The 15,604-nt window shown below is 41.4% G+C and overlaps 1 protein-coding gene and 2 non-coding genes across 3 annotated transcripts; all 3 read left to right on the forward strand.

The window, feature by feature from the left end:
- The first annotated feature begins 847 nt into the window (after window positions 1-847).
- On the forward strand, window positions 848-5,241 carry LOC123420026 (sugar transporter ERD6-like 4). Its single transcript, XM_045107257.1, has 17 exons — window positions 848-1,318; window positions 1,420-1,509; window positions 1,735-1,794; window positions 1,882-1,947; window positions 2,202-2,267; window positions 2,346-2,421; window positions 2,573-2,637; window positions 2,720-2,812; window positions 2,983-3,063; window positions 3,154-3,238; window positions 3,655-3,701; window positions 3,789-3,851; window positions 4,059-4,118; window positions 4,279-4,344; window positions 4,437-4,496; window positions 4,660-4,774; window positions 4,892-5,241. The coding sequence occupies exons 1-17, from the start codon at window positions 1,025-1,027 to the stop codon at window positions 5,002-5,004; spliced, it is 1,500 nt and encodes a 499-aa protein (XP_044963192.1). The 5' UTR covers window positions 848-1,024; the 3' UTR covers window positions 5,005-5,241.
- Window positions 5,242-5,455: 214 nt separating this feature from the next.
- On the forward strand, window positions 5,456-5,652 carry LOC123422540. The gene has a single exon (XR_006620543.1). It is a non-coding gene; the product is annotated as a U2 spliceosomal RNA (small nuclear RNA).
- Window positions 5,653-14,255: 8,603 nt separating this feature from the next.
- LOC123422551 lies at window positions 14,256-14,452 on the forward strand. The gene has a single exon (XR_006620553.1). It is a non-coding gene; the product is annotated as a U2 spliceosomal RNA (small nuclear RNA).
- Window positions 14,453-15,604: the final 1,152 nt, after the last annotated feature.

Below are 15,604 nucleotides of genomic sequence, written 5' to 3' on the forward strand. Positions count from 1 at the left end.
CGAATTCCGGCGGTCCGACCATCGACCAGCCCGGAATGGCCAAGAAGAAGAAGGCCAAGGCGCCAAGGAAGCCGCGGGCGGAGTGCACACCGGAGGAGATCGCCAAGTTGGATGCGGAATCGGCGAAGAGGAGGAACCGGAGGGCGGTCGTGAAGGACAACGCCGCCGCGCGCAAGTTCACCGCCTAGCGCGATGCGATGGAGGCCGCGCGACGCAAGATCGAGGTCAAGGAGAAGGAGGCCATCGTCAACAAAGCGCACGCCCTCCTCATGCTTGGCATTTGTCGTTCTGTCGGTTTCTCTGCATCGGCCGTCGGCCCGGCGAGCACAGGCTCTTCGGTCGCCCGGTCTCCGCACTGTCAGTCACCGACGTCGCGGACCACGACTGTGTCGTCCGGCTACCCCCCGCCAAGGCACGACGCCCACACCCGTTTTTCAGGGTCGTCGGACGTGAACGTGATCGCGCCTTACACCCCACGCCCCCCCCGGCCTGCATCGACCTCAACGCCCCAAATCACGTGTGAGTGTCTGGTACCATAGCATGTGAAAATGGACGAGACGATGGTTTTATCTTCCCATGCCCCAAATCACGTGTAGACTCTCTCCATGTGTATGGTGGAGCACTAGGGTTGCGTGCACAGATCGGATCGCCAAAACCACATGTAATTTACAATGCCAACAACATGCTGCACAGTTGGAGAAGCAAGCAAGCGTGTGACGTGGAGATGTACACATATACGTATATTATAACGTCGACGCGCCTATGAAACGGCTGGATACCCAGAAACAGCGAGAGAGACAAATCTAGCTCGTATATTTTCTGTTAGCCTTGGACAAAACCGGATTATTCTCCAGCTCAGACAAGACCTGTCCCAATGCAACTCTGCCACCAACTTGTTGCTGACCGCCTCTTCCCGCTGTCCCTCCATCTTGCTCCTCTCGTCGCCTCCCACCGATCTTGTCGCCACTCCCTAGCTCGCGGTTGCTTGCAGCCTAGCTAGCGTACGTAGCTTGTTGCCTCTGCGATGAACGGCGGCGGCGGGGGCGACGACAGCGGCAGCGACCATGAGGGCGGCGGCGCGGGCGCGCGGAAGCCGCTGCTGCTCAAGAACACGGGGAGCTGGTACAGGATGGCGGGGTCGTCGTCGCGCCAGTCGGTCGGCGCCTCCTCCATGGCGGTGCTCCGCGAGTCCCACGTCTCCGCGCTCCTCTGCACGCTCATCGTCGCCCTCGGCCCCGTCCAGTTCGGCTTCACCTGCGGCTTCTCCTCGCCCACCCAGGACGCCATGATCCGCGACCTCGGCCTCTCCATCTCCCAGGTCCCTCTTCCTCATGGCTCATGCTTGCTCTGCTCTGCCTTCCAGTACTTCCTTGCCTAAAATGTTTGCGTCGATCGTGTGTGCGCGCGTGCGTGATGCAGTTCTCGGCGTTCGGCTCGCTGTCCAACGTCGGCGCCATGGTCGGCGCCATCGCCAGCGGCCAGATGGCCGAGCACATTGGCCGCAAAGGGGTGAGAAGTTTCCACCATTTTTTTCTCTCCCTTTGACTACCACTTAGCCAGAGTTAGGAGTTAATTAGTTGCGTGTGGAACTCTGCGTTAGAAGTTGGTGTTGCAAATTTTCAGCGGATGAAGTATATAGTAAAAAAAAAGCTTAGGCTTCTCTGTTTTATACTACACTGAACTGAAGTTACATGCTTTTACACTAATGTGCTATCTGTCTGACTGAATCTTCAGTCGTTGATGATCGCGGCGATTCCCAACATCATCGGTTGGCTCGCCATCTCATTCGCGAATGTATGACATGATGCACCCACATGTTTCCCAAGCTTATTTTCCTCAACCTTTTTCCTTCCTGCTTGTTGATCAATGTTTCATGTACAGGACTCGTCGTTTCTCTACATGGGCCGGTTGCTTGAAGGATTTGGTGTTGGTGTCATATCCTACACGGTTCGTATAAATTATCTTCGATGCGTGATTATTATGTGCCTAGGATGTTCATGGCCTTATGCTTTCAGAGTTTGAGTACTTATCAGCTGGTTAAAAAATGTTCAGAAAAGAAAGAGCAACTGATATGCCAATATATTGGATGCAGAATGGGAAATAGTCTGTATAAACTTATTTTATTTCCAAAATACTATTGATCTAGTTAATAGTTTCAACACTAACCGCTATGTATGAATTATCTGATGCCATCATGCCAGGTACCTGTATACATAGCAGAGATATCTCCTCAGAGCACGAGAGGAGCGCTTGGCTCTGTGAACCAGGTGCGCCACCTATTCTCACTAGTCACAAGTACATGGATTGTTCATGTCGAGCTGACCGTGAAATCGATCGTTATGTAGCTATCTATCACACTTGGCATCTTCTTGGCCTATGTGCTAGGCATGTTTGTTCCTTGGAGGCTGCTGGCAGTACTAGGTAATGCAACCAAACACCTATCATATTACTAAAGTTTGTTCTTGGTGCTACCATTTTGCAGCTAATATCTGATACCCACTTTTTGTAACAGTTTTCAATTAATTTCAGACACCCGGTTTCTGATGCAAATCTCTGGTATCCATTCTTGTAGGGACCTTGCCTTGTACATTGTTGATTCCTGGTCTATTCTTCATTCCGGAGTCTCCAAGATGGCTGGTGTGTACTTGCACAAGTTCGATATATGAAACAGAGCATATTCTGAAATATGTAATGACATTCTTTTTATGCATGCCTTCAGGCAAAGATGAACTTGATGGATGATTTCGAGACTTCTCTGCAAGTTTTGAGGGGTTTCGAGACCGACATCACTGCGGAAGTAAATGATATAAAGGCATGCACTTGCACTCTTTTTTTCTCACTCTTATTGACTTGGAAATCCTTCTAGAGTATTTTCAGTCTAGTGTAATTTCCTTAACATTGGAAATATGTCTATGTGTGAGTCAATCTTCTAGAAGTAACATCGTCGATTTTAGATCTGAACTTCTGGTTGCTGCTGTGCAGAGAGCCGTAGCGTCAGCAAACAAAAAGGCCACGGTCCGTTTTCAAGAGCTAAATCAAAAGAAGTATCGAACTCCCTTACTAGTAATTCCCTTGCCCTTTTTCAATATTTTGGTCAGTTCCATACAAAAATTACTGCATTTTTAAAATGATAATTATGCTACATTTGGGCAGATAGGAACTGGCCTTCTAGTACTTCAAAATCTATGTGGGATAAATGGCATACTGTTCTATGCAAGTAGAATATTCAGAGCTGCAGGTGAGTTATGATGTCAGGTATTTTTTCATCGTTTAGGCATAGTATAAGTTCTAGGCATGACTTTTCAGATGGAATTAGAATGTAATAATAGGAGAGGTGTTGGCTACATAACCAACCTGACAGTGACAAGTTTCCCTTTGGAAAATAAATAAATTTCTTTAAGTCACATGATATCTCGACAGGTTTATACCCAATACTAATTCCTTAAAATTAGTTCAGCATTATGCTAGCTTCCATAAAGATAATAGCACAAATAACTTCATGGCATGGTCTTTCACTCTGCCTCCTCAATGGAAGATGCCGTTTCATTGTCTACTGAAAAATTATTGATCTTTCGCAAGTACTAGTAGTTTCATCTAATCTGAAGTACAATTGTGATACTTTGGCTTGTAAATTTGACATGCAAAGTTCTTCAGGGTTCACAAACGGTGACCTGGCCACATGTGCACTTGGAGCTATTCAGGTATGTAATGTAACATGTTTTGTGGTCATCAACTTATGCTTTTAGCAAGGTTTGATCTTGTCTCGCTGACAGCACTACCTCTATTAGGTTCTCGCCACGGGAGTTACAACCTCGTTGCTAGATAAAGCTGGCCGACGGATGCTCCTTATTGTAAGTTCCTCACTCCCCTCCCTGAATCTAGTACTCTCTCCGATTCATAATAAGTGTCGTAGCTTTGAACTGAGGTTGTACTAACCTTGGTTGAAAACTGCGACACTTATTTTGGATCGGAAGGAGTAGTAGTTTGTAAGCTGTATGTTTTTCGACAAAGTGTAAGCTTTATGTAACTGTAATATTATTTCGCACTTCAAATTTCAGATCTCCACTGCAGGGACGACTCTAAGCCTTCTTGCAGTTTCTGTTGCATTTTTCCTCAAGGTATATACAGGTCTCTTAGCCTTTGATTCTGATATATAAAAATATCTACTGCTGCATTGCTTTTTAGGATGCTGAGGGGCAATGCTATTTATCACTGAGATTGGTCCATTCTGCCAAGCCACCCTGGTCTTATCATATGGTTGTGATGGTTATCTTTCAGGATAATCTACCGCATGATTCTCACTCGGACTACATCTTAAGTATGGTGTCCTTGGTGGCTCTTGTGGTATGTCTGCAGTTCAGATCATTTCGCCGCGTTACATATGTGTTGAACCCTATATATGCCAAATGTCATCTTAACTTGTACAATTTCTTCAGGCTTATATCATCACCTTCTCCTTCGGCATGGGTGCCATTCCATGGCTCATAATGTCTGAGGTAAGAGCAGCTGGCCTCTCATAGCCCTCAAGAGCATTCAGATAGCCATAATTCAGAGAGATGCCATGAATAACAATTCAGAGCAAGCATCTGAAACAGACAGCCGATGCATAAGTGAAACATTCTGAATTCTCCAGTTCCAACTTTGAACGAACATTTTCAGATCCTTCCGGTCGGCATCAAGAGTTTCGCCGGGAGCTTTGCGACGCTGGCCAACATGCTCACTTCCTTCGGGGTGACGATGACAGCAAACCTACTACTGAGCTGGAGCGCTGGCGGTGCGTGCTCGGTGCCTCTGTTCTCCCTCTTGCCTGAGACCAAGGATTAATTCTGAACCATGAAACTTGATGCACTTTTGCATGTTCATTCATCTTCTCTATAAACAATTTCTGCAGGGACTTTCGCGTCGTACATGGTCGTGAGCGCGTTCACCCTCGTGTTCGTCATACTTTGGGTGCCGGAGACCAAGGGGAGGACCCTGGAGGAGATACAGTGGTCGTTCCGGTGAGCATTTCGTTCCGCAGGGCCACCCGGTCGTCGCAGATGGTGCGTCACTCTTCGAGTTAGTTGGAGGATAAGCCGTTTGTCAGGCAAGAATTGGTTTGCACGATCAGCAATCTTGGTCTGCGAAACTTCAACCCACTTCAGTAGTACCAGTGACATTTTCTTCTTCTTCCGCTATGTATCTTTTGTAAGACAAAAATGCAGAAAATCAAATTTTAGCGGGAACGACCACCCCACGGAAGGCCTCTGTTTCCCTGCAGTGGCCGTATGATTGGGCCTTGAAACATACGGGCTTTGAGGCTCTCTATCTTTTTGGCTGGGCTTCTGCGTCCAAACCATAATGAAGCTAATTAGATGGGAGATCTCCTGGTTAGATTAGTCCCACACTGCTTGCGAAGATTTGGTGGAGCCTGTCAGACAGATATAAGAGGAGGTGCAAGGCTGCGATTCAACTCATACCTTTCTCGGCCTTTTGGCTAAGATCAAGTGTAGTATCTGTTCTTATCAGTTTAATATCTGATATGTGAACTACATGTTCACAACGATATTAAATTTATTTTTTGTGGGGGAGGATCCAACATAGTGGCTTGCCACTAGGGTCCTCGTGTGTTCCCTGGGCATTACACTACAGCCCAGGTGTGAAGCACCCCAACCAAAACCAAATTAAATATTTAACTCAACTAGCAATTTGATTTGATTAAATCTTTCATTTCAAAAGAAAAATAAACTGAGCTGTGAAACCACAATGGCCTAGCTCAGTCAAACTGAGCTCTTGCGGCAGCTGAACCTGAATTAAATCGCTAATCATGACCAAAAGAGGTAATCCGTAGCAACCCTCATAGATTCGAAGGTTTACGAGCAAATATTTCACTGTTTTCATTGGATACCATGCTACTTTCCGTATGTTAGACATTTTTGAACCCAACTACAGAGCAGCTGACAGTCCTTGCGCACTAGCTAGAGGCAGACTTGCAGCGGTACCTGGCCCGTGCATACGTTGAAGCAGGGTGAGAAAAATAAAGTAATCTAAGTACTTCTGTAGTAGTACTGATGATGGTTCACGTAAGTGGTAACTGTTCACCTAAAATAGTACTGTATTTACAAAAGAACATGCTGTCACTATTCACAAAAGGTACCTCTGCATTGGTTAACGTTTTTATGCAACATGTGCTCGTAAAATCCAGTTGCCACAAATAATTTTCCGTGTTTGTCATTTTAATTCTACCTAGTTGTCATGTTATTTCATTATTAAGCTTTTCAGTGCTTAACGAAATTTAGTTCCCACAAATGGTTTTGTTGTGCCTCTCAATTTAATTCTACTTACTCTCTCTGTTTTTAAATATAAGACTTTTAAAATTTTAATTATAAACTGCATATATATGTATATAGACATATTTTAAAATGTAGATTCACTCATTTCGCTCTATATGTAGTGCAATATCTAATATGTTTGATATTTAGGAACGGAGGGAGTAATTGTCATATTGTCTCATAAAGCTTATTGATTATTGCAAAATTATAGGTTTCGTGGTGTTTCATTGTACTACTTGTCAATTTAATTCTATCTAGTTACTGTGTTGTCCCGTAAAGCTTGTCGATTGTTCTAAAAACCTAGTTGCCACGGTGTTTCATTGTGCTTCTCAGTTTAGTTCTACTTAGTTATCTGACAAAACCTCGTCAGTTGTTGTAAAAACTAGTTGTCGCATTATTTTTGCCACGCTTGCCATTTTATTTCTACCTAGTGGCCAGTTACTTCATAACAGAGTGTCCATTTTGAAAAATTAGTTGCCACATCTTCATTGAACGACATGAAAATTTCTAAAGGTTATATGATGAACGAATAATTAAGAGATTAAAACAAGTTTTGCCGCTCAACAAATTTTATAGTACAGAGATGTAGTGCCTGCTTCCGCATATTTTTGATACAGCTGCCAAATTTTGCAACATTGCTACCAGTTTTTGCAGAAGCAAATTGACAAACAAAAAAAATCATCTGCCGGATCGTTTTGGTACACCGAGAGCTAACAAATTGTGTTTTATGATGACATACCAACTACATTTCTTTATCTATTAATAAAGCACCTATTGCTTCTGTGGTACGTCATTAAAATTGCCTCCAAAATTATCTAATACTTCCTTCGTTCATAAATATAGGACCTTTTAGAGATTGTACTATTAACTACATACGGATGTACATAGACATATTTTAGAGTATAGATTCACTCATTTTACTTCGTATGTAGTCTTTTAGTAAAATTCCTAAAAGGTCTTATATTTTGGAACGGATGGAGTATTACCCACCAATGCCACCTATAAATTATAAAAAACGTTTTGCAGGAAATCCTTTCATGGGCCTGCCAAAACATAGGACCAGCTATACTACGCTCTTCTCGTCGAAAAATAAACAGTACGCCCACTTGGGTCAGCCCATCGGAGTGGGCCTGTTTTTTTACTTTTCGTTTTTGAATTATTATTTATCTGTTCCTTTTTAATTTTTCTAATTCAAATAAATCAAAAAAAACTTTCACAACTAAAAAAATTATATTTACATAAATTTTGATAAAACATAAAATGTTTGCGAATTCAAAAATTGTTCGAGATTTTTGTAAAAATGTTTGCATATTAAAAAAAATCGTAATTCTGGAGAAAACATTCGTGAATCAAAAAAAGTCTATCATTTTGAGCAATTCCTTTAATGCAATTAAAAAATGTTTGATAATTCAAAAAATGAATTATTTGCCAATTCACAAGAAAATACCTGAAAACAGTTCGTAATATAAAATATTGTTTGGATTTTTTTTAAATGTTTATAAATAATAAAAGATGTTCACGATTTTAAAATGTTCCCAAATTCGTAAAAGTGTTCGCGAATGACTGAATGTATGCAATTAAACAGTAATGCTTCTGAGGCTTTCTGATTACATACCTTTGTGAATTTTTAAGAATTAATTGTCGGGTGGATCGAAATATTATAGTATATTTTAAAAAAATGATTTTTAAAATGCAGAATAATTTTTTGAGTTACCAAGTTTTTTGACAACCATGATATTTAAAAAAAATACGAACATTGTTTTAACTTGTGATTTGTGAATAAAATTAAAAGAAGAAATATTTTCTTGCATTTATAAATAATTTTTTAAAATCATGCGATGAGATATGAACATAATGTGGTAATCGCCATTGAAGATGGTGGTTTTTTTTCTCCCGTTGCAACGCACGGGCCCTTTTGCTAGTGGTTATCAATTCTTTTATTCTAGAACCGTCCATAACATCATAACAAAGACTCAGAGAGGATGCGTGTACATAGCAAAAATATGTTATTTTACTACTTTAACATGGCCTATTATAAAAGTCAAACAGTTGCCGGTGATATCTTCCAAAGCAAACCTTCAACTTATAGATGAAAGCTAAATCAAACCCTGAACTCCCAATCCTTGAAATTGGCACACCAAACTCTTTTATCCCAGTCTATTTTGAACCTTGAGAATATTTAGGTGGGATTCGCTGAATTGGGCCAGCCCATTGATGCAGTCGCTCGCGCTGGTCTGGTTTTCATTGATTTTTCTCTGGAATTTTCCATCGTTATACTTTACTTTTTTGCCGATTTTATCTGGTTTTTCTTTCTTTGTTATACATTTGGTTTCTCTTGTTTCTTTCTTTATTTTCTTGAATTTTTTACTTTTGTTTTGTTTCTTTACCAGTAACCGGCTTCCTTTTTTACACATGTCTAGTTATTCTCAATGCCATAGTAATTTTTTAGCACAAATATACTTTTAATACATTGTATTTACATTTTTTTGGATACTAGTTTTTCAAAAAATAGAATACACGCTAATATTTTTCAAATAGACGCTTTACATTTCTTCACGAAAATATATTTTTATAAAATTACATGGTTTTTTTAAATTGTTAGACATTTTAAAATTATCTAAACTTTTTCAAACACATGTCACATATATTGTTTTAAGGGTATGACACATTTTTTACATCATGAATTGTTTTTACATTGTATACACTTCTTTCTGAAAATGTCACGAGCACATTTATTTAAACTCGTGAACAATCTTGAAATGCAACGTACTTTTTTCTAAACTCGTGATATTTTTTAGATGTCACAAATATTTCTTTAAAGATTTGTTCAGGTTTTAAACTTTTTTTCCCATTTTTAAAGTTTAGAAAAAGTGTTTGCACTTAAAAAAATTCTGGATTGAAAATAAATATATTTCAGAAAGTGTTTGCTTTTTCGAAATTGATTATTTTTCAAAACAATAGCTTTTTTGGAAGTATTCAAAAATTTCAAAAAATTCTCACACCCTAAAAGATGTTCGGACATTCCGAAATAGTTTACATTTTGAATATTTGTTTGCCCAAAAAATAAATTCGAAGTTCATTGCTTCAGTTTTTTCCAAAACATAAATAATTTACAAAATTGCGAAAACATTAATTGAAAAATGTGACACAATTTTGGAAAATCCGCATCATTTTTCGTAGCATGTGAAAAACTGTTGGAAGTGTGAAGTTTTTTGACAAATGTGGTTTTTTTGATATCACAAACAGTTTTAAAAAATGTGAATAGAATTTCAAAATTCTAAACTTAAAAAAAAAGGAATTGAGTTCTGCCTAAAAAAATAACATTTTTTAACTTCTGGACAATTTTAGTAATGCGTCAAAAAAATTTAAACTTCATGAATTCTTGTTCTGGTAAAGTGGGCTGGCCCAAATTCTCATCCCGGAGAGTAGTACATAATCTCGGTCGGGATTGTAGTATTCCCGACGTGCCAAACAGATCTAAGGTCTAAAATAGACCGGGATTACAAGTTCATAGTGTCAATTTCCGGGATTCAAAGTTCAGGGTTTGATTTAGCTTTCGTCTATCACTTCAAGGTTTGTTTTGGACTTTTTCCAATTTTTTTACCAGACTCGGTCACATGGGTCTATATGAGATCGAACGATCGCGTCTGGCCACCGCACGAGAACACGGTGGTGCGGCACAGCTAGTTATATTTTTCCAACATCTTTTGTAGACAAGTACTTCCTGCGTCCCATAATATAAGACGTTTCTGCAAGCTACGTTAGCTTAAAAAATGTCTTATATTATGAAACAAAGGGAGTATTCTAAAGTCTGGTGCCTATTGGTAAAAACATTATTAAGGTGTAGGGCTCAATTTAAAGTTTGTGGGCCCCATGAGGTCAACTCATTTTTTGGTTTGGTTAAAAATGAATGACTTGGTACAAGCTTCCCTTTTTTATATCGGTTGAAATATGAGCTTAGTGTGGGTGAACCAAGTCTAGCTCGGAAATAGGTTAAGCTAGCGTCGTAGGCATGTTATCTTCTGTATACATAATGAGCTAATGAGGAATAAGGGGGAATTCGACGAAATCATTACAATGTGTCACCTCTATACTTCGGAAAAATAGGTTGCCTTTTGATAGGTGCGACAATTTTTGGGTTCCACACCCCCCCCCCAACACACACACACAAACACAAGTTTATCTTATCAGTCTGGAAACCGGCTCATGATGGGGAAGGTCCTTCCAAACCAAGTATGATCCAACATTGGAGTTCAAACTCTCAAAACAGTCTCTAACCTCACTTTTTATGTAAAGCAATAACCGAGCAAAATACACGAACGAACGATACAAGATGGAGAGGTAGTCCGCTCACAAAGCAGATCCTGTGATAACCGGACCACGCAGAACACACACAACTACACTAGCGAAGGAGGATGCCAGAAGGACCAGGTACAATACCATGCTACTTCGTAGCACACCTAAGCTCGTCGACATCTTTAAAACTAGATTTCATATTAAAAATCCATTTTAACCATTAAATCCGTCTCGGTGAGATCTTCAAAACTAGAGCTCATATTAATATGTTTCGACAACTTTTTTTGGGGCTACAAGTTGCCACATATTACGCTCAAGTTGCCAGAGGGTTTACAATAAAGTTGCCACATTATATTTCATCTAGTTTTTTCTTCTAGATTCAAAGCAATTACTTTTTAGTGCAGTTATGATTAATTGGCCATGGCAAATTTTAGTAATTAACCACGACAAATTTAATTCATGGATCATGGAAATTTTTGGTAATTCATCATAACAAATTGAGTTTATAGATCATGGCAATTTTAGTATTTTGACCATGACAATTCTAGTAATTTGAACATGATAAATATATTTTTATATGAACCATGGTGAATTTTAGTGCATTTATCTTGGCAAATTTAAGTAATTCACCATGGCAGTTTTAGTTTATGGTTCATGATAAATTTGAGCCGGTGACCATGCATTTTTAAAATATCAAATGCCATATTTCTTTTTTTTTACTTATGAACCATGTCAAAATTATTTCATGGATCATGACAAATTTCAGTAATTCATCATGGTAAGTTTAGTTTGTTAATTTCCTTTTTTAAAACATGACAAAGTTTATTTTAAACATAGAAGAAAAAGTAGTTAAAATATATAATGAAAACTTTAGTGTAATCATGATAATAATTTATGTGTGATAAACATGACAACTTTTCACCAAAAAAAGTCGTCGAAAAATATCGATATGAGATATAGTTTCGAAGATCTCGTCATGGCAGATTTAATGATGAAAACAATTTTTCAATCAGATTTTTTAAAGAATAAAACATTTTAAAAACTAAAAAGTCAAAATATTTTTATTGACATCATTTGTCTCGTCACTTGTGCATGCATGCGGTGACGTGATGCAATTTATGATTTATGCGCTATTGTTGCTCCTATAAAAAATGTGATGATTTTGGCGACCCAAAAACATGGTTCTTGTCGCGCTAAGAGGGCAACACACATTTGGAAGGAAACGACCTTCATCGCCTGGCACCGTTGCCGTCTAAGCCTGGTCAAATCGCTAGTCATGTAAGGCAATTTGGATATTGGGGCGTCACTGGTAGAAAAAGAGGCTTCCGTCCAGCCCCATAAGTCGCGAAACTGTAGGAACCGCGACTAATGAATTCTTTAGTCGCGGTTCGGAAGACGAACCGCGACCAAAGGCCTGGGCCCAGGGCGCTCGGTGGCCAGCTGGTGCACGTGAGGGGCTTTAGTCGTGCCTGGCCAACCGCGACTAAAGGTCGTTGCGCGCGGGAACGCAAAAACCCGCCAAAAAACCCTTTAGTCGCGGTTGGTCTGGCCAACCGCGACTAAAGGTTACCCTTTAGTCGCGGGTCGCCTCCCCAACCGCGACTAAAGGTCGTTGCGCGCGGGAACGCAAAAACCCGCCAAAAAACCCTTTAGTCGCGGTTGGTCTGGCCAACCGCGACTAAAGGTTACCCTTTAGTCGCGGGTCGCCTCCCCAACCGCGACTAAAGGTCGTTGCGCGCGGGAACGCAAAAACCCGCCAAAAAACCCTTTAGTCGCGGTTGGTCTGGCCAACCGCGACTAAAGGTTACCCTTTAGTCGCGGGTCGCCTCCCCAACCGCGACTAAAGGGGGGCTATAAATACAAGGGCCCGAACCGTCGCCTCCATTTCTCGTCTTCTCCGATCTCTGCCGCGCCGAAGGCCTGCCGCCGTCGCCCTCGCCCTCGACGCCGCCCGCCGTCGCCCTCGCCGCCCGCCCTCGCCCTCGCCCTCGACGCCGCCCGCCGTCGCCCGCCGTCGCCCTCGCCCTCGACGCCGCCCCCTCTCGCCCACGTACGGCGTCGCCGGCCGCTATCACCGGCCTCCCTCGCCCACCGCGCGCGGTCCGCCTCGCTCGCCCGCCCTCAACGCCGCCGGCCGGCCGGCACTGCCGCGCGCGCACGCGCGCGCCTCTCTCAGTTCTTAGAATTTGTGAAAACTACGGAAAAAAGTTTGTAAAAACTACTTGTAAAGGTTTTGCATTTTTTGTAGCTTTCAATGGTATATTATTTGCCCTATTGTGATAAAATTTGTAACCGTAGAATATGTGAAACTCCTTCAAAATTAAAATAAAGCACAAAAAAAAATAAAACAATACAAATTAAACAGAAAACAGGTTTAGGGGGGGCTGCCTAAACCTGCGGCGGCCTTTAGTCGCGGTTGGCCAGAAGAACCGCGACTAAAGGTCCTCCGCCCCGACGGCCGCCTGACGCCCACGTGGACGGGCCTTTAGTCGCGGTTCTTAAGAAACCGCGACTAAAGGTGGGGGGCTTTAGTCGCGCTTAGTTGGTCGCGGTTGCGCAACCGCTACACGTCCGTCCACTAATCTTTTCAAAATATCAACGGGTTGTGAGCCGTCGGATATGACGTTATATGCAGCTGAGAGGGCCTTTCCACCACTACAATAGAGCTGTTGTTGCCGAAATTTTTACAACAGAAGTCTTGTTGTGAAAATTCTTATAACAAAGGTTTGTTGCATGAAAAAATGTTTGTTCTCTTTTTTTGTAACATAAACGAGTAGGTTATGTTTTGGGAGAGACTTTTACAACATAAATGATGTTGCAAAGTGTGAGATCAGATCGTGTGAAACGTTACCGTGAAAACTAATTGGGGATTGTACTGTACGATCACGTTTAACCGAACGGCGGAGCACACGACGGATTTCATGGGACTATCATCCGACAGAAGTGAAACGTTTCCCATTATCTATGGCTGTCCAACACGTACATGATGCCGTGGACGGACTTATTTTGGACACTTTCTACAGACATTCACCAAACAGTTGAATTACACAACCAATGCATTAGCGAAGCACCGTGAATAGTTCAGTTCCAACTCTGAAGGAACATTTTCAGATCCTTCCTGACGGCATCAAGAGTTTCGCGGGGAGCTTGGCGACGCTCGCCCATATGGTCACTTCCTTCCGCTCAGCTGAAGCCCTGGCGGTGCGATTGCAATTCAGAAGGACTTTCCTGTGTTTAATCGAGGTTCATGATGGATCTACCACGTGACTGACTGCTTGGCGCTTCTGCTCTCCCCACTTGCTTAACCAACGACTAGTTATGAACCGCAAAACCAGCCGCAAACAATTTCTACAGGCACCTTCGCGTGATACATGGTCATACTCATACGCAGAAACCTAGAACGTATTTTTCAGGGAAAAGACAACCCAGAACTGCCGTGTATCATGCAGAAGCCGCATTACATTGGCCATTTTTGATACATGATGGGCTTTCAGGCTTTCTATCTTCTAGCTGGGTTTGGGCCCCAACAGTAATCAACCTAGTTGAAATTAGACGGGAAACCTCAAGGTCAGATTAGTCCCACACTGCTAGCGCAGTTTTGATGGAGCCTGTCGGACGGGTATAAGAGGAAGTGCAAGGCTTCCTATCATACTTTTCTCGGCCTTTTGGCTAAGATCAAGTGTAGTATCTGTATTTATCAGTTTAATATCTGATATGTGGATTACATGTCCACAATAATATTAAATTTATTTTTTATGGGGAAGGATCCATCTTAGTGGCTTGCCACTAGGGTCCTTGTGTGTTCCCTGGGCATTGCACTACTGCCCCGGTGTGGCACACCCCAACCAAAACAAAATTAACCTTTTTATCTGCATTGTGATCTTAATAAGTTTAGTTTAGCTTGTGTTAAAAAAACTCATTTTGGCTATATAGTTCTTCCCTAGATTGCCATGGCAGATGGTAGGCCATTCTATTTGTGTCCAGAATATGGTATGCGGCTGGGGAATCAGATGGTAAAATATCTTTTCAGAGGTTGTTTGTAAAGGCCGTGGTGTTGTAACTCGTAAGCTATGAGCTACTTCGATAAGTATTTTGAGGTACGTGCTTATTGGTCAGTAAAGAATTTACAGGGATTAGGGCTACGTTGAAAGTTCATGGCTTAAGCTCGACTTGGGTTTTAGCTGGACATGAGCCTGAAATTAAAAAGTAGTACAAATGAACTCTAAAAAGGTTTAAACTTGACATGGTATTATCATTTCACACACATAGCATGTGCTAAAAAGTTAAGACGATTATGACAAAAACTGAATGCACTTCGTGCACAAACTTGACCATCTACTTAAGAGTACGAGTGCTTCAGACGAAAACTCATATGTTACACGGGCATTTCACTTTTGTTAACTTATTTCAACTCCATGTTTTTTGTGCATTCAATATGCACAATTTCAAGTCACATTCTTAAATTTCAACACTTTCTAACTTCGGTTGCTATTTTTCATGTATTTAATAATTTTTTAGATAAATGACCCTGAAATTAAAAAGCACTATAAATGAACTCTAAAAAGGTTGAAACTTGGCATAGTATCATATATCACAATGCTCCAGAAATCTTGCTCACATCATATTTAAACAGAGACATAAATAAAAAAAATACTCGTCCGAGCTAGAGATCCTCAAGCAGTACATAATATATAATAGCTAGAAATAGAAGTGTCCGCCGTTGCGAACACTACTCGTCTCAATCAGAATATCCCCAAATTGGTGATGGTGGTGGTGTTGCTTGATGTACGAGGTGACGTTGGCTATAGTTCATGATTTGAATCCTGCGGTACAACTCGTATGCAACATACACATCTTTTACTGCATACTCAATGTTGATACCGTCAAGTGGGGTCATCTCACACTCTTTGTGCTGATCCGAGTGGAATTTGGTCTTCATATCAGCGTACTCCTCGTCGATCATGGCGGCTGCCGTATGAGCTATCGAAGTCCTCGCA

The sequence above is a fragment of the Hordeum vulgare genome, chromosome 1H, assembly GCF_904849725.1.
Source record: "Hordeum vulgare subsp. vulgare chromosome 1H, MorexV3_pseudomolecules_assembly, whole genome shotgun sequence".
In the NCBI taxonomy this organism is placed as follows: Eukaryota; Viridiplantae; Streptophyta; class Magnoliopsida; order Poales; family Poaceae; genus Hordeum; species Hordeum vulgare.

Bases quoted from the DNA above. Each gene is read 5' to 3' on its own strand.
- LOC123420026 (XM_045107257.1), top strand. From the start codon at position 1,025: ATGAACGGCGGCGGCGGGGGCGACGACAGCGGCAGCGACCATGAGGGC. The intron at 2,638-2,719 runs GTGTGTACTTGC...GCATGCCTTCAG, and splicing joins CGGAGTCTCCAAGATGGCTG to GCAAAGATGAACTTGATGGA. The intron at 4,345-4,436 runs GTATGTCTGCAG...CAATTTCTTCAG, and splicing joins TGTCCTTGGTGGCTCTTGTG to GCTTATATCATCACCTTCTC.